Here is a 22,785-nt window from a genome sequence, read left to right as displayed (position 1 = left end):
GCTTCTCTGTACAAACTGTGGTTTGGTAACGGTGTGATAATGTCTTGTGAACCCGCAGTGAGACAGACGCCCAGACACAGACAGCACGGGCAGCAGCTTTACTGACGGTGCCCTGGGGTCTCTGCAGGGGTTTGCGGGAACGCTGGCAGCGTTCCAGAAGCGTCCAGAGCCCTGGCGGAGGTTTTCTAGAACGTCCCGGGGTGGAGTTCCAGGGGTTCCGCGTTCCGGCAGCAGTTCTAGAAGCGTGGCTTGATCTGGAGTTTCTTCTCTGGAACACACAGCACAGAAGAGCGGCCTTTGAGTGAAACGGGATTAAAAGAAAGTGAGGAAAGCGGGGCGGCCATTACTCCGGCGCTGGCGGGGGGCCGTGCCAGGCCCCGACAGCTCGGCTCACGTGAGGCGAATGAAAACGCAGAGCTTCCTGTCCGCGGGAAACGCTGAATGATTGCGCGGTGCGGGTTCGACCGCCGCGAGCGAGGGGGGGTGGGGGCGAGCCGCGACACTGATGCATGGCGTCTGCCTTCGTTTATGCAAATTGGCGAGAGGCGCTCTTTAAAGTTCGTCTGCTGCCTGCTCTTAACGAGCCACTGGGGGGGGAGGGGGGGTGAGAAACGGTATCTGACTCCACGCTCATCAGTAACACTTAACCGTGCGGACGCAGGGCCAGCTCCCGGGACAGCCCAAACCCACGGGGGATGGGGGCAGAATGGCCAACGAAACACTTTCAGGATGTTTAGCTGGACATTCAAACACTGCTCCCTTCCAGGGAATTTCCATGGCTCTGTGTTAAGTGAGGGGAGGCGAGGGGGTTAAGGCTGCTTCACAGGACAGCTGTTTGCCCAGCACTGGGTGAGAGGAGAGCGTTTACCCTAATCTCACCGCGCCCCTTAAAATACAAACACCGCCCTGAAAAACTTCCCCGATGAGACAGAGGGGTAGGGTATCACAGAGGTGTTTGGTGTTCAGGGAAATGGGCGTTTCATTGTACCCATTTTTAAATATAACCATACACATGCGTTAAAGTACATGTGCTATTCACCACAGCCAAAAATAACTGTGGAACCCACCTGCTCGGGGAGGAATTCACAGGCCGGGCTGGGGGTAGTGGCCCCCTAATGAGATTAGAGCTCACATGTAGATCTGTCTGTCTGTCAGGCCATTGATAGAGTTAAAGAGGGACAGATCACCAGAGATGACAGGACGGAGGGAAAGAGGGGAGGGCTGATCTAGCATAGAGGAAAAGGAAAGACAGAACAGAGACAGAGGATGAGTGAAAGAGAGAGAGAGAGAGAGAGGGGGGGGAGAGAGAGAGAGGAAAGAGGAAAACAAAGAGAGGGAATGGACAGAACAGGAAGAGGGTGAAGAGGAAAGAAAAAGGGGACAGAGAAGGAGAGAAAGAAAGGGAGGGAGAGAGAGACTGGACAGGAGCTGACCCTGCTGCATCTCGGCTCCGCTACCGGACCCCTCTCATTATCCGGCTCTGAGTTAGGCTTTCACACCTCTGCCTGCTCCCCTGCCAGACCCCTCTGCCCCTCCCTCTCTCTCTCTCTGTCCCTCCCTCTATCCCTCACTTTCTCCCTCCCTCCTTCCTTTCCTCTCCATGACTCTTCAGTTCAGATTTACTGGAATGACAATGTGTTGCCAAAGCACTTAGTTTAACAGACAAACATACCAACATCAGTGTAAACAAGAACATACTTGTGCATAAACAGACAGACAGACAGACAGATAGATAGATAGATAATTAGATAGACAGATAATTTTTTAAATATATTTTTCCTCCATCTGTCGCCCCTCTTTGCACCTAGAGACCTACTTAGTTTTCTTATATCCTCTCCCAGCAAGACAGGTGTTCCTGAATGATAGAAAGGGAAGTATATTTAGAGATTGATTTATCATACTGAGAGTGGGGTTTGTGTGTGTGTGTGTGTGTACTCATCCTGAGCAGTTCTCGGGAGAGCAGGAGGGTCTCTCATGTCTCCTCAGCCTGGCAGGGCTACCGGCATTCTCCCAATCCCTGCACTCGGCCAAACAGAAACCCGACCCCTCTGCTGCTGATGTAAGTGCTGATATTGGCTTAATCTATGCAAACAAATACATACGCACCTATATATGCTCATATATGGAACCAGTATCGGCGCGATTCTGAAAATGCTCAAAATGATCTGAAATACATACACACGGTGCCTTCCATATTTATCCATAACCCTGACTAAACAGGAGCAATAACATGCTGTAAAAGTAATTATACTTTTTTTATATACTTTTTATGTTTTATGTGTTGCACGTTTTAATAGCACAGCACAGAGGGTGTGAAAGCTCTCTGAAGACCGCAAGCAAATAAGGCCGCAAAATAAATACAAAGACTGCAAGCGCTGACCTCCACTAGTTGGAAGAAGGCTATGAATAAATTCACAAAAGTAGTGGCAAAAAGAACTGTTCAGAGCTGATTTCATGAATGTTGTACTCATGACTGGGTGGCAGGGAAGATGCCTTACTTCAAGACAATCAGCAAAAAGAGGCAACTAGAATTTACCAAACTACTACTGAAAGACGTGGAGAGATGCAATAAAAACTGAGCTCTCTGGACACTGTCATCAGTTTTACACTAGCAATAAAACATAAAGAATATGCTGAGGAAAAACCCCAAGCAGGGAGATATGACTGTGTTGTGGATTTATTGTGTTGTTTTGCATCTATGGATCCTGGAGCTTTTGTTATGATAGAGGGAGTCGTGAACTCAGACACGTACCCGGACATTTTGGCCAAAAACCTAGTTCCCACTGCTCGAGCTCTGCTGAAAACGGACATTCCAGCGTGACATGAAAGTATTCGTGCAAAACTAAAAAGCCACGGTTAACTGAGCATTAAATAAATGTTGTGGAGATCGTTCCAATCTCCAGACCACAGCCCAATCACACATTTGTAATTCAAACCCCAGAAAGACAGTTCACAGACGTAAGCTAAAAGATCTAAAGGGCCCAGGATAATTCTTCCAGGGGGAAATGGTCAGAAGTGCCACTCAGAAGAGCCAGAGTCTTGTAAAACACTACAGGAAGTGCGTTATCAGTGCGTAATCCATGCCAGAGGAAGATTTACGGAAAGCTTGTTTCAGAGATGTGAATAAATGTGAAACTTTCTGGAATAAAATCCATTATTTATCCAGTGTTTGTACGTGCGCATGTGCATATGTGTGAGTATGGCCGTTGGTGGATGTGTGCATACGTGTGTGTGTGTGTGTGTGTGTGTGTGTGTGTGTGTGTGTGTGTGTGTGTGTGTGTGTGTGTGTGTGTGTGTGCGCGTGTATACGTTCCCTACAGTGTCAGGCAGTAGGAGGTGGGCGCAGTATCAGGCTGTCTCATTGGGACAGAGAGCAGGGAGACAGGTCCGAGGTGAAGGGTTTGAGGAGTGTGGAGTGTGGGGTTTGGGGTAAAGGGCTGGAGCAGTGAACTTTTCCCAAAACAGTTGAAAAGTACCCAACAGCGGAGGGAAGCAGGGGAGAGGAAGGGGTTAAAGCACAGCTAATTTGAGGGGATGTCGGAGTGGAGCGTAGCGGAGCGTGGTGTGTGGCAGCTCCAGTGTCTCCTGTTGCGTGTCACAGCGCAGTGAGCCTGGGTGGTGCTGGGGGGGTTGGGGGGGGAGGCGTACTCCATCCATCAGGGGGTCAGAGGCTTGATGGGAGCGGATTTTCTCGGAGCTGAGACACTCCTTCTAATCTCCTATCCGTCACACTGTCATCGGAGAGCTCAGCTGTGCCCCTCCTTCACACTCAAGCTAAATATTATTGCCTCCCTAACAATTATTACCAGCTCGCCAGACATGCCGCATTCAGGGCACTAAGTACATTTACCAAAAAACAAAACCAAAAAAGGAAGGGGGTGGTGGTGAGGCCACTCCATCACAGCACCGTGTCAATATGGGACACAGCGATGAGCTGCTTACAGGGTCTGTCGCAAACTGGTCTTATGAGCCAGGCATGAACTACAAACGCTGTGAGCACTGAACACAAAGTGGGCGTGAGCTCTGAACTCAGTGATTACTGAACATGAGGTGGCTGTGAGCTCTGAACTCAGTGAGTACTGAACACAAGACATGCGTGAGCTGTGAACTCACTGAGTACTGAACACGAGATTGGCGTGAGCTCTGAATTCACTGAGTACTGAACACAAGACAAGCATTGGCTCCAAACTCCATGAGTACTGAACAAGAAGTGGGTGTGAGTTTCAAACTCCCTGAGACACTGAACACAAGGTTGGTGTGAGCTCTGAACTCCATAAGTACTAAACATGAGGTGGGTGTGAGCTCTGAACTCCATGAGTACTGAACATGAGGTGGGTGTGAGCTCTGAACTCCATGAGTACTGAACATGAGGTGGGTGTGAGCTCTGAACTCCATGAGTACTGAACATGAGGTGGGTGTGAGCTCTGAACTCCATGAGTACTGAACATGAGGTGGGTGTGAGCTCTGAACTCCATGAGTACTGAACATGAGGTGGGTGTGAGCTCTGAACTCCATGAGTACTGAACATGAGGTGGGTGTGAGCTCTGAACTCACTGAGCAGTGAACATGGGGACAAACATATGAGGAGATTCATGCTGTTCAGCTCGTTTGCCTCCACCCTGCCTCTCTGTACCCCCTCCATAACTCATCTGATGTGTGTTCTCATAGTCCCAGACTAGCAGAGCAGGGGGGAGTGTGTGTGTGTGTGCGTGTGTGTGTGAGAGTGTGTTAGCGTGAGCGTGTGCGTGTGTGTGTATGAGTGTGAGTGTAAGTGTGAATGTGTGTGTGTATGAGAGTGTCTGAGTTTGTGTGTGTGTGTGTGTGTGTGTGAGTGCAAGTATGAACGTGTGTGTGTGTATGAGAGTGTCTGAGTTTGTGTGTGTGTGTGTGTGTGTGTGTGTGTGTATATGAGAGTGTCTGAGTGCGATCTGTTACAGCACCTAAGTGGCTTTCATTTCTGAAGACAGCTGATCTTTGGCCCCGGCTCCTTTAGAACCTAACTGTTACCGACCCTCCCTTTCTATCTCTCCCTCTCACATTCACACTCAAACTGTGCTTGGTGGGCACGACTTCCCGATACACACACCATTACCAAACAGGCATTATTGCATTCTCTATTTCTCTGTCTACAATATCTCACTTTCTCCTCCTTTCTCTCTCTGTTTTTCTCTTTATCTTTCTCTCTATCTCTCTCTCTTGTTCTCTCCAGACCATCACTCAATGGGCAGCAGGAGATTATTCAGAGACAGAGAGGGACAGAGAAAGCTGGAGAGAAAACTAAATTTCCCTGTTACAGTGTTGCTGTGACTCACCTACGACCTCTGACCCCGCTGCAGGGGGTGTGTCAGACTGTGACTCCTCCCTCTCCGGGGGTTCCGGGGAGCTGGAAAGCAGGATAAAGGAGGGGAGCTTCTCAGGACCCGAGGCGGGTGTCTCTGCGCCTGCCTGAGGGCACTCTGATGGAGCCGCCGGTGTTCTGTCAGTCCGCTCAGACCTGCACAAAAGGTGCAATGCATTTAAGCTTTATCGGCTGCATCACAAGCGATCGCTACAGGGTGATCTCCCATCACAGTGAATCACAGCCATTAATCCAGACGGTTTTAACTGGCATAAAATAGCCTGTTTAACCCATCACTGCAAACAGCAGCATTCTTCCGTTTAGTACTGCATAAAACTGCATAAAACAATAAAAAAACATCGTGTAGCTCTCTGGTTCTGGCTGTTGTCATGTGGTTTGGTTGGTGGTGTGATTGTTTAAAACCCAAAATCTGCACCCTGCCTCTTCACACACAGGGTCTCTGTGCATGAAACCTCCACCCAGGTCAAAGGCCTGACACAAACACTGCACCCCTTCAAAAAATCCTGAGCTAGGTGAGCCACAGACGAGCATTTCCCACAATTTCTTGAGGCGTGTCACCATGGAGTAAGAACCACAGTGTGGCATTAAAGACTTTTAAAGTGTCTGATCATACCAGCTGTACGTGTGAAAATGAAGACTGAAATATTTAAAAAAGCCTGGAGAAAAGAAAAAAAAGATGGCTGAACTGAGGTCTCCTCACCCGTGTGGAGCATCCTGAGTGCGGGCCTGTTTGGCTGGGCCTGGGTTCTGGCTGGTTCTGGCCCGCTTGGCTCGCTGCCGGTGCTGCAGTTTACACTTGGAGCCGCGGGGGCAGGTGCCGGTGCTGGAGAAGTCCGGACACAGAAGGGTGTGTTTCTTCTTACACTGAAGAGGAAAAAGGGGACAGAGTCAGAGAACGCACACACTATGCTTGCTCACAAGCATGCACTGACTGTGTGTGCACTTGTGTGTTTGCAGTTAGTGCATGAGTGCATGCATGCTTGCATGCAAGTGTGTGTGTGTATGTGTACGCGCACACGTGTTTGTGTGTGTGTGTTAAATTTGCGTGAATTAGTAGCTTCATTCTTCAGGAGATTCAATCTCTCCCACCTGTCAGAGAATCTAATTATACCCACTATGGGGTGCCGGGGGAGGGGCAGTGGGGGCTGAGGGGAGCAGGAGCAGGTTATCCCGAAATAGAGTGGGGGGGGGGATCGGGTTTCGGGTGACAGAGTGGACTCCCAGCCAGCCAGCCGGTTGGCCGGGCCAAGGCCAGCCCTGACACCCGGTTCCCAACAGGGAGAGCATGCCTCCCCCCACACCGCTCTGCCCCACCCGGTCCCCTCACCCTCCACACGGAGAGGGCGGGCCGGGCGAGGACCATCATGCCACAACCTCTTAAGACCCCTCACACTTTACAAAGTCACATTAAATTACATTATTAGCATGTAGCAAACGCTCTTATCCAGGGCGACTTAAATAGGCTGTAATTTTTACATGCTACCCATGTTTACAGCTGGATATTTACTGAGGCAATTCTGAGTTAAGCACCTTGCCCAAGGGTACAGCAGCAGTGCTCCATGCCTGCAACCTTTTGGTTAGGAGTCCTGCTCCTTAACCACTGTTCTACACTGCTGCCCCAAAAATTTGGTTATATATGCCAAGAAGTAGGTGGCAATGCCTTAACCAGGCTCCTTTCATACATGTATATGAAACTATATTAGCCTCATTAAAAGGGTGGCGTGGGCCGCTTTCAGGGCCACACTGAGACCGGTACGCGTGGGGAGGAATCAGTCACGCTAACGCGCCCCGAGTGGCTCGATACCCCTGCGGCGGTTTGTGCCGACGGGATTACCGCGCCCCGTGGGCCCGGTGCTAATGCAGCCTGTTCATCATCCCGTCGACAGCGCCATCACTCACCGTGTGCCCAATCGGCACCGTTTGCACACTCCCCCCTTTAGGTCCTGTTCAGTCAATTCCAATTCTGAAAAACCGCTATCGGCGGCAACCCTCCTTCCAGCCACCCCCGTGCCCACCCCTAACCCCCCTCCCCCACCGAGAAAAAAAAAGCACCACCCCGACCCACACGAGCTTCCATCTCTCCTGTTTGGGTTTGAATGTAAAAGGCGGGGTGGGGTGGCAGTGTAGCAAAGGCGTACGGAGCAGGGCTCATAACCAAAAGGCTGCTGGTTAGATTCCCCTCTGGGGCACTGCAGCTGTACACTTGGGGAAGGGACTTAACCCAGAAATGCCTCAGTATATACCCAGCTGCATAAATGGATAATGAGTAAAAAACATTGTAACCTATGTAAGTCGCTCTGGATAAGAGCATGTGCTAAAAGATAGTAATGCGATGTACTGTTATGTAATGTAAAGGTAAAAGGAGCACGCTGTGAGGTGTGTGCTCCGTTTAGACCAATCAGCTGGGGTAACTGCACGAATCGTTCGCAATGTCGTCCATGTGGATTTTCCATATCTGTGCTGTGAGGAGAATATAGAGGGGAAAATGGGGGTGGCTCAGTGGTTAGCACTGTTGCCTCACAGCACGAAGGTCCTGGGTTCGAATCCTGGCTGTCCCAGGTCCTTTCTGTGTGGAGTTTGCATGTCCTCCCCGTGTTTGTGTGGGTTTCCGCCGGGCGCTCTGGTTTCCTCTCACCGTCAAAGACATGTATGTTAGGGTTAATACCCCTGTCAGTGCCCTTGACCGTGGCACTGGCAGAAGAACTGGAGTTGGTCCCCGGGCACTGCACTGTGGCTTCCCACTGCTCCTAGCTCCTGGTGTGTGTGTGTGTGTGCCCCCCTGGTGGGCTCCTGGTGTGTGTGTGTGTGTGCCCCTGGTGGGCTCCTGGTGTGTGTGTGCCCCTGGTGGGCTCCTGGTGTGTGTGTGCCCCTGGTGGGCTCCTGGTGTGTGTGTGTGTGTGTGTGCCCGCCCCTGGTGGGCTCCTGGTGTGTGTGTGCCCCTGGTGGGCTCCTGGTGTGTGTGTGTGTGCCCCTGGTGGGCTCCTGGTGTGTGTGTGCTCCTGGTGTGTGTGCGCCCCTGGTGGGCTCCTGGTGTGTGTGTGCCCCTGGTGGGCTCCTGGTGTGTGTGCTTACTGCTCATTGTGTGTGTAGGATGGGTCAAATGCAGAGGATGAATTTCCCCATGGGGGATCAATAAAGTATACGATTATTATTATATTATTATTATGACCCAGAATACACCGTGGGCACGAGAGAGTGCTACACTGGTGCACAGTGCAGGAGGGCAAATCTCCTATGAAGCAATGCAGGCGCACAGTGATTCTCACTGGCACACCTGTGCAGTCTGATCGCTGGGGTGGAAAGGGCTTTCTGATCCTCAAAGTTCTGGAAAGAGAGAACTATATGGAGTAATAAAGTAAGTTTGTAAATACAGAGAGAGAAATACCTTTCCTTTGGTTCCTTCACCACATATTCTTGACATGCTACAGCAACATGCTACAGCTTTCAGTGATAACTGGCCTCTCACAACACCCACAACACTCAGCTCTTATAAACAATGTGATCAGTTTGGTAACACATGTATGTCTCTGTGGTAATCTGTGTGTTAATAACCGAGTGATTTCAGATGGCTTTCAGACTCTGGGTCTGTGTGCAGGAGGCAGACTGCAACTCAGAAACACCCCCACACCCAGAGGTGAGGCAGGGATACATATGGGGGGAAGGGGGAGAGAGAGGTAAACACCCCGTCAACTGGCGCCTGTCATCCCAATAACTTTCATACACACACACACACACACAAACATTCACTCACACACAAACATTCACTCACACACACACACACACACACACACACACACACACACACACACACACACACGCACACAAACACACACACGATAAGCTGTGGAGCATTCACAAACATGAATACACATGATCACCTCCCAATACACACTCTCTCACTGACACACACACACACACACACACACACACACACACAGACAGGAAAGTCATGTCCACACAGCGCGCGCGCACACACACACTCACGCATGCACGCACAAAAGAAGTGGATGAAACATCTTTATACGAGACCAAGTTAACAATTTTCCACTTGATTTAAGGAATGTGGAGAAGTCTCTGGGGCCTATTAGGGTCCTTTTCTGCTCCGTGCGGAGGGAGAGCGTCAGCACATTTTACATTATCCAGAGAGGAGAGAGAGTTAACCCCAGAGTGTCTGCCTCTCCTCGCCAGACTGCCTCCATCAGCACTTTTCCCAATATATAATTACAGGCTGCTATCCATCATATCTGGGACAGTGCTTTTGTGGCACACCAAAAAATGACAGACTAAGCACTTTCGCTAATAGAATAAATATTAATATCTCTTTTGTTTTATACCATCTCATTTTCCACTGGAATATTTAAATGTTCCCTGACAGAGTGAGAATGCAACTGTTAGGAAAACAAGGGGAAAGAAAGAGAGAGAGAGAAGGAGACGGAAACTCAAAGAGTGTAAAAATTGAGCAGTAACTAAAAATGTTATACAAAATATATGGACGTAATAGCTAGTAAAAAATGATCACAGATGACATGGGGTGAGGGGGGGATACAGCTGGAACCAAACGGTGTTCAATACCGTACATCAAAGAGTTCGCATCAATGCTAGTGCAGTGCAGACCCAGTCAAATTCCATGTGACATGGAAGTGAAATTCTTGGTCTATTAATACCCTGGTTCGAATAATGATCCACCACAGCCAGGTTCCGCTGGTTGCTACTTAGGCAACAGTGGAACAGTACCATCAGCCCTGGGGCCAGTAAATATGAAGTAAAGATTTAACAACAGCAACAAAAACAAAAACGGGAAACAGACTGCTTTACTCTTCACAGCACTACCCTTAAAGCCCGAATCACACTTTCCTTACTCTGACAATCATCGCGCCACCCAACTTCAGCGCGTCAGGGAACATCAATGTGGCAGAAACACAGATCAGACACACAAATCACCCCACCGTGGAAACTTTGCATGAAAAATACGCTGATGATTATCGGGCTAAAACCCTTTTAACAACCTCATCCAGTCCAGACGAAGCTGCCAGACCGCTGACGGCGTTTAAACAAACCCACCCTGAGCCATAAACGAGTCGCAAGTCAGAATAATGCCAGTGAAGAATCAGCAGGTCACGCGAACGCGCTGGTTGGGGTACGCACCTTCTCCCCCTGCGGGCAGTACCCTCTGACGAAGTCCTGGCAGACGGCGGCCGTGCGGGACACGTAGACGTGGCTGTAGGGGCAGCTGCTGTTGCTGCAGACGCCCTTCAGGAAGTAGGAGCAGACGGGCATCTGAGAGGGACGGGATGGAGAGGGAGCACGTTACTACCGCTACACACCTCCAGAACTCCTCTGGGCCTGACGCCGATTCACCCGCTTCCTGCTGGGGTGTAACACTCAGTTACTCAGCTTCAGCCATCTCCCCCGCACCACAGATCTATTTTTTTTTTTTAACTTTACACTGCATTTAAAAATAAACGTGATTTTTCATCATTGCATTTCATCAGTCATTTCTCATCATGCTCACATTTTAAACTCTGGACTTTCACAATTTCAGTCATCTCATGAGTTCACTTAAGTTTCACTGTGAGCTCTGTGATGAAATTACAGACATACGGGGCTGTAAAAACAAAGTTCATTTAAAAGTTTGTTTTTGATAGCTGCAATTTCAGGTTTTGTCTCCATACCGGTACTGCACAAGTCAAGCAAATTCGAGGAGTCGCCATGACTTTTGACAGGTACATATGAAGTAACAGATACGGAGCCACACCGGTCTGTCATGTGACAGGGAGTAAGTTGCTTGGCAAAAGTGTAGGTAGTGGGGGGGGGGGGGGGGGGGGACAAACTTAAAAAAGGAAGAAAATCATTTGTTGGCGTGGAGCCCCTGCCACTGAGAGGGATAAAGGAGCAGGGCTGGTGGTTAATCACATCTGATCATCTTTCCCCGCTGCCGGAAATACCACAGAGCGTCACCTTCTCCTGCAAGCCTCCACCACACACAGATGTGCAGGAATTCTTGAGCACTTTCTGGATTTTTAGTGTGTTTAATTCACATTTAACTTGACACGAAATCTGCATAGAAATGTCTGTTACACATACTTGCACACTCCACATAGACTCTCTCTCTCTCTCACAAACGCACACACACACACACACACACACACACAGCCTCATACACTCCACATACACTCTCTCATATACACATATGCACACACTCTCTCTCCCTCTCACACACACAGACATACACACATATTGTAAATGTAAGTGTAATTAAGAAGAATCCCCTCACCCCTCCCTCACCTGCTCCAAATATAAATATGGCCAAGAACACAGCATGCAGACCTGGGCAGCCTTAAGCGGAATATCATCTTCTACTGGATCGTATCATTTCTGCCTAATTAACTGCTACAGAAATATTTATCCAGGCTGTTGCTTGAACAGATATCACGATGTGTTTATGTGCCGGGTGCGTGGAAGGCTGCCCGGGACTGGAGGCTGGGGGGGTGCGGGGTGGAGTGGGGTGCAGGTCTTGTTTCTAGTTTCTGGAATGGGACAGTTTATCAGACCACTGCAATTCCAAGATCAAGTTTGGATGCACATTATCCACCCTCACCCCCTCCCCTTCTACATGCAAGGAATACGTGAAAAGGGAGAAGGCTTAAATTTGGCACTGGGAAGAAGAGGGAGCCGGCAGGGGCCAGCTGAGGCCACCCTGCCTCTTTCAGCCAACGGACAACTGGTCACCCAGCAGGGAGGAGGGTGCAGGAAGGGTGTGACGGCTGGATCGCAGTGTGTGTGTGTGTGTGTGTGTGTGTGCGTGTGCGTGTGGGTGAGTATATGTTGAGTGTGCGTGTGAGTGTGTATACGTGCATGCGTGTGTGTGTATGTGTGAGTGTGTATGTCAGTATGAAAGTGTGTGAGAGCATGTGGGTGTAAGTGTAAGAGTGTGTGTGAGTGTGAGAGTGTGTGTGTGTGTGTGTGTGTGTGTGTGTGTATGTGAAAGTGTGTGCATGCTTGTGTTTGTGACACTATGTGTTACACTATGTAGAGAGTATGTGTGTATTTTTGTATGCGAGTGTGTGTGTTTTCCTGCCAACTTTTCAGTACAGATTTTTTACTCTGAGAGGCCGTGCACCCTGCATATACTGTGCCTCTGAGCTGAAGTACAGGCAGAAATGGAACTAACCTGACATTAACCACATTCATTAATTACTGCTTTCCAGCAGCAGACGCCCCTGTTCCAGCAGCACACTACCTGTGAACATCAGGACCTGTCCCTGGCGTGACCAGGGCCTCAGGGCCCCCCTGCGCCCGGAGTCACAGACCCGGAGCTCTGGAGTCACGCGCTAATCCTCTGTGCCAGAGCAGACAGTTCACTGCTGGTTCTGCTGGGACTGTATGACTGAGTACTGAGAACAAGCCCTCGTCAGGGTGGAAAAATGCCAATAAAAATTTGTGCTGTACTGTAAGGGAACTCCTGGTACTGGGAGCTACTGAGCGCAGAGATGCAGAAGAGTACACCAGCATGTCCGTCAGTGGACCCTGTCAGAGCCATGAATCCTGATAAATAACACGGTGCAGACGGATGGGAGGGCCAGCATCACCACGCTGCGTGGCCATTGGCTGCCACGGTGTCAGCGGCGGCCTAACCCCGCCCCGGTCCGCCCTCCCTGCACTGATGCCCTTACATGTGTGCACGCTCAGGTGTGCCAAAGCCACGCCCCGCTGGGACACCTGAACCCCTGCCCCCCCCCCCCGACCCTGGTCATGAGGGAGGTGCTTGAACCCGCCAACCCTCCGCGCCATTGCCAATGAGGGTGACAGGAGAGCAGCGCTGCCAGAAATGTGAGACCGCACCCCCCCACCGCAGGCCCGCGGTGATACGCCGAAACCGAAAACAGATCCCGGGAACGGCTGGACCACGGCAGTACAGGCGTACCGGGGTCTCTGGGTCACGAATGCTAAATGTGGAAAAAAACACGAGGCTGATTCATGCTTCTGAGAGCAAGAGCAGCCCAGGATAAAATCATTAAAAGATAAATGAGACTACTACGAATGATAAAATAATCAAAATGAAATACAATTATATAATAACGATTATTATTTATAATAACAAAAACCTAAAACTACAAATATTTTAATGGATGGAGAACATGAGACAAAATGATTTTTGAAAAAAAAACAGGATTGTGCCAACTGAAATATTAGATAAACCATTAAACCATAAACTATTCGAGGGTCCACCAGCGTAGAGCCTTGCTTGGGCTCTGTAGGAACATCTTTGTAATTAATACACAGTGCATTTTTAAACATGCGAACACGCACATGCACACGCATACACACACACACTCACAAGTGACATACTGAAGGCTCACCTTCTCTTTGGACACCTTGTGTGAGAAAGGGCAGGTGCCATCCGTCTGTTTGCAGGTGCCTCGAAGGAACCTGAAGGGAACCAATCAGTAGAACCTTACATTCACCAGACTGACCAATCACAGTCTAGCCAGCATGTAGGTGTAAACCCACCGAGGCCACAGCTGTCCATGTTTATTTCTGATCTACTTTTACACTTTTCCAGCGCAAGTTTAACAACTTTGCATTCAATTTTTACTCTGACCTGTTTAAAATAAATAAACAAAAAAGACAAAAAATAAAATAGTAAGATACACACAAGCAGGCCCTGTTTCACGATGACCTGGCTTACATCATTCTGCATTTATGACAGTTATAACAATCCTGCTGGTAACTGTTTTATGACACAAGTTCCACATTTACAGGGAGAGACGCCTGGTAGCAAGAACATGGAGGAAAAAGGGCTGTGGGGCACTGAAGACATGGAAAAGATTCCACCCCCCCCCATCACATCACATGCTGCACTCGGTTTGTTTTCACTCACTGAATGAAGGGGGAAGCCGTCTCACCCACCCTGCAGTTAAATTAAAGCCTCTCTGAGGACATGAATCCACCCCTTCATGAACTCTCAGTTGCTGCTTGCTGGTCCCCGGGTCCTGTCATTTCCAAACCGCTCAGCAGTGCATGTGACAGGGCTGCATTTTTACACTGTACGTCACAGGTAATTTAAACCGACAAATATTTATACAGCTTTAACAATTTATTGGTGCTTCATATTTCATTAATTCCATGTTTATCTCTCCTTTGCTGGTGAAAAATTTAAAGATTGGGTTTCTTCTTCAGGAATGTAACTCGGCCTTATAATTTACGGTGGTGGGACTTCCAGGAGCGCGCTGTCGTAAAAGCAGGGAATGCCTCTGTGTGTGTGTGTAAATATATACATACATATATATATACACACACACACACACACACACACACACACACACACACACACACACACACACATATACATTCGTATGTGTGGGTTAAGCATGAGCATGTGTTATGTGTGTTTGTGTCACTGTGTGTGAGCATTGTTGTGTGTATATGCATATGTGTGTACGAGTGTGTATGTGTCTATGTATGCTCATGTGTCAGTGTGTTTTTTTGTGTCAATTGCATGCGCGTCTGTGTCCTGTGTATGAATGTTTCTGTGTCGGTGTGTATGAGCATGTCTGTTTTGGTGTGTGCACATGTCTGTGTCAGCGTGTATGAGTGCGTTTTGTGTCAATTAGAGTGTCAGTGTGTATGAATGTACGTGCATGAGTGTGTCTGTGTGTATGATCATGTCTGTGTTGGTGTGTGTGTGTGTGTGTGTGTGTGTGTCTGTTTCGGTGTTTATGAGAGTGTCTGTGTCTGTGTGTATGAGTGTGTCTATGTTGATGTGTGTGTGTGCGTGTACTTCAGTGTTTGCAGTACCTGGTGCACACCGCCACCTTGTCGGGGTCGTGGATGTAGGGGCAGTCCTGGCCGCGGTTGCACTTGCCGAAGCGGTTGTAGTACATGCAGTACTGCCGGTTCTGCTGCTTCCTCTGCCGAGCATGCCGCACGATGGCCAGGCTCCGCTGCACCGCCCGGGACGGGGCCCACCTGGACACCTGCCGGCCCACAGACGCCCTGCAAAGGCTGCTGGGAGATAACCCTTCCGGTGGACCAGACCACCTTCCTAATTGGGGGGGGGGGGGATGATCAGTGTTTGAAGTGATAGAGAAAAGCATTCTGGGAGATAACACAGAAGCCTGACAATTCAATCCAATTAAATTCAGTATCAAACAGATGTTTACTGACATGCCACGACAATTTACCCAAATCATACAATAACAAACATTAAGAAACAATAGCAATAAGAAATTAATTATTTTACAGAACAACACCAAGGGACATAAACTCCAACAATCCCAGTAGGACACTGGGGGGGCGTGTGTTTATACGACTATGAGATCCGCCTCTCTGCCACCAGAAGGTCTGCATACCCCCATACATCAGAATGAGCACAGAACCCTGTCTGAACTCTACACACTGAGAGACGTAGGAGAGAGGGGGAGAGGGGTTAGTGTGAATTTGTTAGCTGATTAAAGCTTTTTTATGTATGTATGTTACGTATATATTTAAATTTCCCTGTTACAGGGAAATACATTTTTATTGTTGTAATTTTGCCACATTTATGTGAAAATTACTTTGGCAACAAACTGCATCTGTGGTCATGCCAATAAAGCCTTTGAATTCAAAGAGAGAAGGAGTGAACGGTAAACAGGGGGAATGTGAGAGGGGAAACGAACAGAGAGAAAGACGGACAGAAAGATGTACGTGCACTCGCTGGTCTGGGAGTGTCGTTAGCCTGGTCTGACACTTCTGTTCTTTTGTGCTAAATGCATGTCATGTAATGAAAAAATGGCTCCCAGAAGAGAAAGGGATGAGAGAGGGAGAGAGAAAGAAAGAGAGAGAGACAGAGAGAGAGAGAGAGAGAGAGAGAGAGAGAGAGAGAGAGATGCAGTGTGGGAGTAGGAGGAGTGAGAAAAGAAAAATCTAAGACTGAAGACAGAGAGAGGGGGATAAAGGAATGAATGAAAGAGAGAAAGGGAAGAGAGTTCAAGAGAAAGGTGCAGACTGGATGAAAAGTGTTTTGTCCTGTTAGAAAATGAGATTACAACTCCCAGTCAGAAAGACAGGAATGTTGTTCTGTAAGAATATCTGCAATCAAAGGTCAGAACAGCTGGCCTTTCAGCTCAACTCCCCCACTGAAGATGAGAATACCTGGTGTTCAGCATCAGAACACCAACTCTCAAGGTCTGGAACCTGCAGGTTTACAGAAAACACGGTGTAAAATAAGAACTGGCCCTGTTCTTGAGAATGAGGAAAAATCTAAAATAAGAACCAGGGTCTTCTATAAGAGATCTGCAATGAGAACACCACTCCTCTAAGATCCTGGTCTAAGGTTAGAACCTCAGGTCTAAGTTCAGAACTCCTGGCCTGTGAGATTCAGGACCCCTGGCCTGTGAGATTCAGCACCCCTGGTCTCGTAAGATCAGAGTGGCTGGCCTGTAAGATCAGGACCCAGGTCTAAGATCAGAACTCCAGTCACGGGTGGAGCGGGGCTCTTTAATTCCAGGCACAGGGCCTGGCCCGGCACTCCCTGGTTTAATCTGGCACCCCCAGCTCCAATCCTGCCAGAGCGCAACCCGGCCGGCCGGCGCTACTGACAGATGACAGCTTTATTATTTCAGATGGCTGAGCCCCCCCTCCCCTCCTCCCCCTCCTTCTGGACACAGCGATAAGCTGTGGAGCGTTCACAAACATGAATACACATGATCACCTCCCAATACACACTCTCTCACTGTCACACACACACACACGCACGCACACATACACAAATGCATACACACGCACATCCCCCCTCTCACACACACATACCCACACATGCACACATACCCACACACACACACACACGCATGCACACACACAAACATTTCTACAGACATACTGCTGTCTCTCTCACGTATGCACAAACACAATTACAAACACATTTACCTGCTCTGTGTCGGGGTTTCAGGCTGGTGGGGGGTTAGGGGGCGGGGCAGGGAAGGGGGGTGGGGCGGGGGTGTTTACCTGCTCTGTGTCGGGATGTCAGGGTGGTGGGGGTTTAGGGGGCGGGGCAGGGTGGGGGTGTTTACCTGCTCTGTGTCGGGGGGTCAGGGTGCTGCTGGGGGGGCTCGTGGACACGGTGCGGCACAGCTTGTTGGCGGAGACGCGATAGAGTGCCCCCCCGATCCAGCGCATGCTCTTGCCCCTCCACTGCTGAGACGTGGGAGAGCGGTCTGGGGGGGTCCGCAGGCGGCCCTGCAGAAGGACCCTGGGGGAGGGGGCAGGGAGAGTGGCATTACACAAGCACCCCACAACACTCAGCATCCCTCCCCAGCTCCAAATGGCAGCAGGTTTTACAGGGAGCTCACCCTGATCCCATCCACTGCCACCAAAATAATCCCCCACTCTGCTGAGGCAGAGCTGGCCCCTTATAAGGCGCCCCCTACAGGAAGCCTGATGAAGTGCACAAGGCAGTAATCTAAATGAATGAACTCCTGTCTGAGGAACACACACCTCTCTAACAGCACGCTCCAACTCCTCCCTCCCTCCCCCCGTCCCTCTCTCCCTCTCTCTCTCGTCCTCTCACCAGTGTCAGGGCACTGTGTTAAATTGCTCCCTTAATGGAAAGGACAGCGGCAGGAAATGGAGAGAATTGAAAAGAGGAGAGGAGGAAATCAATGAGATAATAGCCAGAGCAGGGAGCCTAGACCCTGTCTAAGCACAGAGATACTCACGGCCGCACACATACACACACGCGCTTAGGAAACAACACACTTACAGCGAAAATATGACTGCATGTTTTTAATACCATCACTTCACTATTGCTCATCCTTTCGAAGTTTTCTAAACAGACAGTTGATTCAATGTGACATCCCCTCAGATTTGCCCAGCTTCTCCGTAGAGACCTATGTGATGATGCCTTGGTCAAAAGCATACCCTTACACAAAGTATAATCTGACTGATAGATTAATTGACTCAAGTGACTTGGAAGCTTCTTCTGCGCTACCCAAAAATCCCACAGGATTATGCCATCACAATCCACCTGGTGATTGGCCCAGGTCCTATTTTAGAATACCCAGAAATCCTGCCAAATTATTACATCACAGTGCAGATGGTGTGAAGGGAGTAGATTGCTGCTGATGGCAGACCTCGGTGTCTCTCATTGGCTATGTCTCACGTCGCACATTAGCATGCTATGTAGTACACTCAGCAAGCATGTGTGGCCATCAAGTACATTCACATGTGCTTGCACAGACAATGTAGCATGCTTGAAAATACGTAGATGGTATAATACAACTGGCAAGAAAAGAAGGATGCGTCAGGTGTACAATATCCAGGAAGTGTTTTATATTTTCTATTCATCATAATGTCTACTCTATCTGTGCTGGTGTATGGGTGAGAGGGGGTGGTGTGCTAGTGTGTGAGTGTGGGGTAGTGTGCTACTGTATGAGAGGGGAGTAGTGTGTTAGTGTATGAGTAAGAGGGGAATAGTGTGCTAGTGTATGAAGGAGAGAGAGGTAGTGTGCTAGTGTGTGAGTGCAGGGTAGTGTGCTGGAGGGGTAGTGTGCTAGTGTATGAGTGAGGATGGGTGGGTGAATAGCAGGCTGTTCTGAATGAGTGCAGGATGAGTGGAGAACTCCCCTCTCCTCCTCTCTCCTCTCCGCTGCTTTAATGGGAGGCATGAACTCTTGCTTCAGACCCATTTCCAGCTCCGTCTGAAATACTACAGCAAATTACCTCCCCGTCAGCGGCCCGCACGGCCGGCCAATCTGATCCAAATAGAAGTGACAACAGCACACAATTTATCGCCATAACCTTCACCCCCCACTCACACTCTCTCACACACCACACAGAGACACACACACTCACACTCACACTCTCTCACACACCACACAGAGACACACACACTCACACTCTCTCACACACCACACAGAGACACACACACTCACACTCACACTCTCTCAAACACCACACAGAGACACACACACTCACACACTCTCACACACACCGACGGGTGAATATGCAGGCATGTGAGTGTGTGTGCGTGGCATGTGAGTGTGTGTGCGTGTGTGTCTGTATATATGTAAGAGACGGTGTCCATGTGTAAATGAATGAGTGTGTGTGTGTGTGTGTGTGTGTGCGTGTGTTCCATCTAATTCATTCCTGTTGGTCATGCCAACCCACGACAGTAACACCCCCCCCCCAAGCCACCAGGACCTGTTTTGCTGAGAGCAGAACCTTTGGCCCAGCTCAGCCAATCATAGGCTGCCTGAGCCGTTTGAGCTGGGGGGGGGGGGGGGGGGGGTAATGGAGGTTAAAGAGGATATGGCTGTTACCTTGCCTCAGCGGGGACACCGCTCTGCTCCCTACAGAGGCCCACAATACAACAGACACAGGCACAGAGACAGGGGTGACAATTTAGCATAGTGGTAAGGAGCAGGGCTTCTAACCAAAAGGTTGCCGGTTTGATTCTCCACTGGCACACTGCTGCTGAAACCTTGAGCAAAGTATTTAACCCACAATTGCCTCAGTAAATATCCTGCTGTAAAAAATGTATAACATGTAAAAATTGTGACCTATGTAAGTCGCTCTAGATAATAGCATCTGGTAAATGACAATAAAGTAATGTAACGTAAATATAAACAGGAAGCAAAACACTCAGGGAGAGCTGCTGGGCAGTCATACCAGGCTTCAGTCAGCCCTTTGAGAGCCATCTACTGGCTATATGTTTAGCATGGCCAACCAAAAATACTCCCTGTCAAATACCACATATTTTTTCCAGGTGATCGATCGTTTAAGTTAGAATGACACACCTGTGTGCGTTTCTAGATGTCCTAAAACGCGAACATTGTTTCTCTGTGTGCACTGGGGACACTGTGAGGACTTTCTAGGTCAGATGTATCTGCCTCTTAGCTGTTCCACCTCTGAGCTGCGATCTGGGAAGCCCAAAGTGACCTTGACAGGAAAATTCACCCTGAGCTCAATTTAACAGGCCACCAGCACGGCCAGCACTAATGACTGAGGCTGGAAGAAGGAAGAGTCTGGGGCAGATAGCTCACATTTAAGAGGTTACCAGACCGGGGAGAGGTGACAGCTTTGATTCAGGCCTCCAGCTGTATCACTCCCCCAGTGGGGGCAGAGCTTCCTTAAACATAAGCATGGCTATCAGCACTCCAGCTGAGGGAGGGTAAACACACGAATAAATATGACAGGATGGGCTTGCAGTGAGACTGGCTTTGAGCGGAGGGGTCGCATGAGTACAGTTTTAGTATGTGTAAATGTGTGTGTCTGCATCCATAAGAGAGTGTGTGTGTGTATGTGCTTGTGTGTGAGAGTGAGTGAGTGAGTGAGTGAGTGAGAGAGAGAGAGAAACAGTCTGTGTGTGTGTCTGTCTGTGTGAGCTTCTATATGTTTGTAAGAGTCTGTGGGGTACTGATTGTGTGTGTGTGTGTGTGTGTGTGTGTCTGTGTGTGTAAGAGAGTGAGTCTCTGTGGGGTACTGATTGTGTGTGTGTGTGTATGTGTGTAAGAGAGTGAGTCTCTGTGGGGTACTGATTGTGTGTGTGTGTGTGTGTGTAAGAGAGTGAGTCTCTGTGGGGTACTGATTGTGTGTGTGTGTGTGTGTGTATGTGTGTGTAAGAGAGTGAGTCTCTGTGGGGTACTGATTGTGTGTGTGTGTGTGTATGTGTGTGTAAGAGAGTGAGTCTCTGTGGGGTACTGATTGTGTGTGTGTGTGTGTGTATGTGTGTGTAAGAGAGTGAGTCTCTGTGGGGTACTGATTGTGTGTGTGTGTGTGTGTGTGTGTGTGTGTGTATGTGTGTAAGAGAGTGAGTCTCTGTGGGGTACTGATTGTGTGTGTGTGTGTGGTGTGTGTGTAAGAGAGTGAGTCTCTGTGGGGTACTGATTGTGTGTGTGTGTGTGTGTGTGTATGTGTGTGTAAGAGAGTGAGTCTCTGTGGGGTACTGACTGTGTGTGTGTGTGTGTGTATGTGTGTGTAAGAGAGTGAGTCTCTGTGGGGTACTGATTGTGTGTGTGTGTGTGTGTGTATGTGTGTGTAAGAGAGTGAGTCTCTGTGGGGTACTGATTGTGTGTGTGTGTGTGTGTGTATGTGTGTGTAAGAGAGTGAGTCTCTGTGGGGTACTGATTGTGTGTGTGTGTGTGTGTGTGTGTGTATGTGTGTAAGAGAGTGAGTCTCTGTGTGGTACTGATTGTGTGTGTGTGTGTGTGCATGTGTGTAAGAGAGTGAGTCTCTGTGGGGTACTGATTATGTGTGTGTGTGTGTGTGTGTGTGTGTGTATATGTGTGTAAGAGAGTGAGTCTCTGTGTGGTACTGATTGTGTGTGCACCCGTGTTTCTGTGTCTAAATGACAGTGCTAATGGGAAATTGGCCAGCTCTGAATCAGTCCCCTCCTCTGTGCAGTGCCATTACAGCACAAGTGGCTCTCAGGGACTCTATTATATATGAATCACACTTTCCCAGTAATTTCCCTTTAATGAAGGATATGGAGAGAATCAGGGACAGAGAGAGGGAAAGGGAGACAAGATGAGAGAGAGAGGGGTGAGAGAGAGGGAGAGAGAGAGAGAGGGAGAGAGGGGGGAGAGAGGAGATAGAGAGGGAGAGGGAGACAGGATGAGAAAGAGGACAGAGAGAGGGGGAGAGAGAGGGAGGGAGGAATCTGAAAGTAGAAAGCACAGAGAAGGAGAGATGACTAGGGAGAGAGAGCTAGCATAAAGCATAGGGAGACAGGAGAGAAATGAGACTCTGGAATGAGAGAGACAGAGAGACAGAGAGGGGGACAGAAGGAAGAGCAGAGAAGAGAGGGGAGAAAGAGAGGGATTAGAGGGTGGATGTGAAAGAGAGCACGAGGGAGGTACTGTACAGAGAGAACTCTCTCAAAGCAGAAAGTGGTGGTCTGATGTTGAAGACCCTCTACTTCCAAGCCTGAGCAATCATAGATGAGTGCCTTATGCTGGCTTTGAGAAGATGCTCTGCCTCTTGCTTTACACTGTCTGTGTGTGTGTGTGTGTGTGTGTGTGTGTGAGAGAGACAGAGTCTACTGTAAAGACTGTAGAGCCGAGGCAATGCTGTAATTTATAAGTCAGTTTTATCTTTCAGAGGGTAACGTATGGTTGGGTGGTCTAATACAGCATTAATGGATTGAGGGTAATTTTCTGTTTTTTTTTTTTTTTTTAACACAGTGATACGATGGGAGGCAGCAGAGAACAGAGAAAAAGAGAAACACAGTGAAAGAGAGAGGGGAAAAAGACTGAGAGAATGAGAGAAAAGCCTTAACACAAACCAAACAAAAAACATGAAAACTGCAAAGTGTGTCCCAAACCTGCTACCATACACACATGCGCACACACACAAAAACACACACTCTCACAATCACACACGCAAATACGCAAGCATACACACATACACTTGTGTGTGGGTATATGTGTGTGCATGTGTACGTGTGTCTG

The 22,785-nt window shown here is 48.9% G+C and overlaps 1 protein-coding gene across 1 annotated transcript in view; it reads right to left on the bottom strand.

Annotated features, from left to right (window-relative positions):
* zc3h3 (zinc finger CCCH-type containing 3) overlaps positions 1 to 22,785 on the bottom strand; it is a 58,834-nt gene continuing 36,049 nt past the window's right edge. Inside the window, exons 5-11 of the mRNA XM_036521372.1 lie at positions 17,410 to 17,588; positions 15,158 to 15,404; positions 13,720 to 13,789; positions 10,505 to 10,636; positions 6,060 to 6,223; positions 5,313 to 5,494; positions 1 to 268 (exon numbers count right to left, since the gene is read on the bottom strand). Coding sequence (XP_036377265.1) covers positions 237 to 268; positions 5,313 to 5,494; positions 6,060 to 6,223; positions 10,505 to 10,636; positions 13,720 to 13,789; positions 15,158 to 15,404; positions 17,410 to 17,588 — 1,006 coding nt within the window. The 3' untranslated portion in view covers positions 1 to 236. The remainder of the gene's footprint in view (positions 269 to 5,312; positions 5,495 to 6,059; positions 6,224 to 10,504; positions 10,637 to 13,719; positions 13,790 to 15,157; positions 15,405 to 17,409; positions 17,589 to 22,785) is intronic.

Source organism: Megalops cyprinoides, chromosome 2 (assembly GCF_013368585.1).
Source record: "Megalops cyprinoides isolate fMegCyp1 chromosome 2, fMegCyp1.pri, whole genome shotgun sequence".
Classification (NCBI taxonomy): Eukaryota; Metazoa; Chordata; class Actinopteri; order Elopiformes; family Megalopidae; genus Megalops; species Megalops cyprinoides.
The sequence above is the reverse complement of the archived record's forward strand: the minus strand, read 5'-3'. Positions and strand labels throughout refer to the sequence as shown.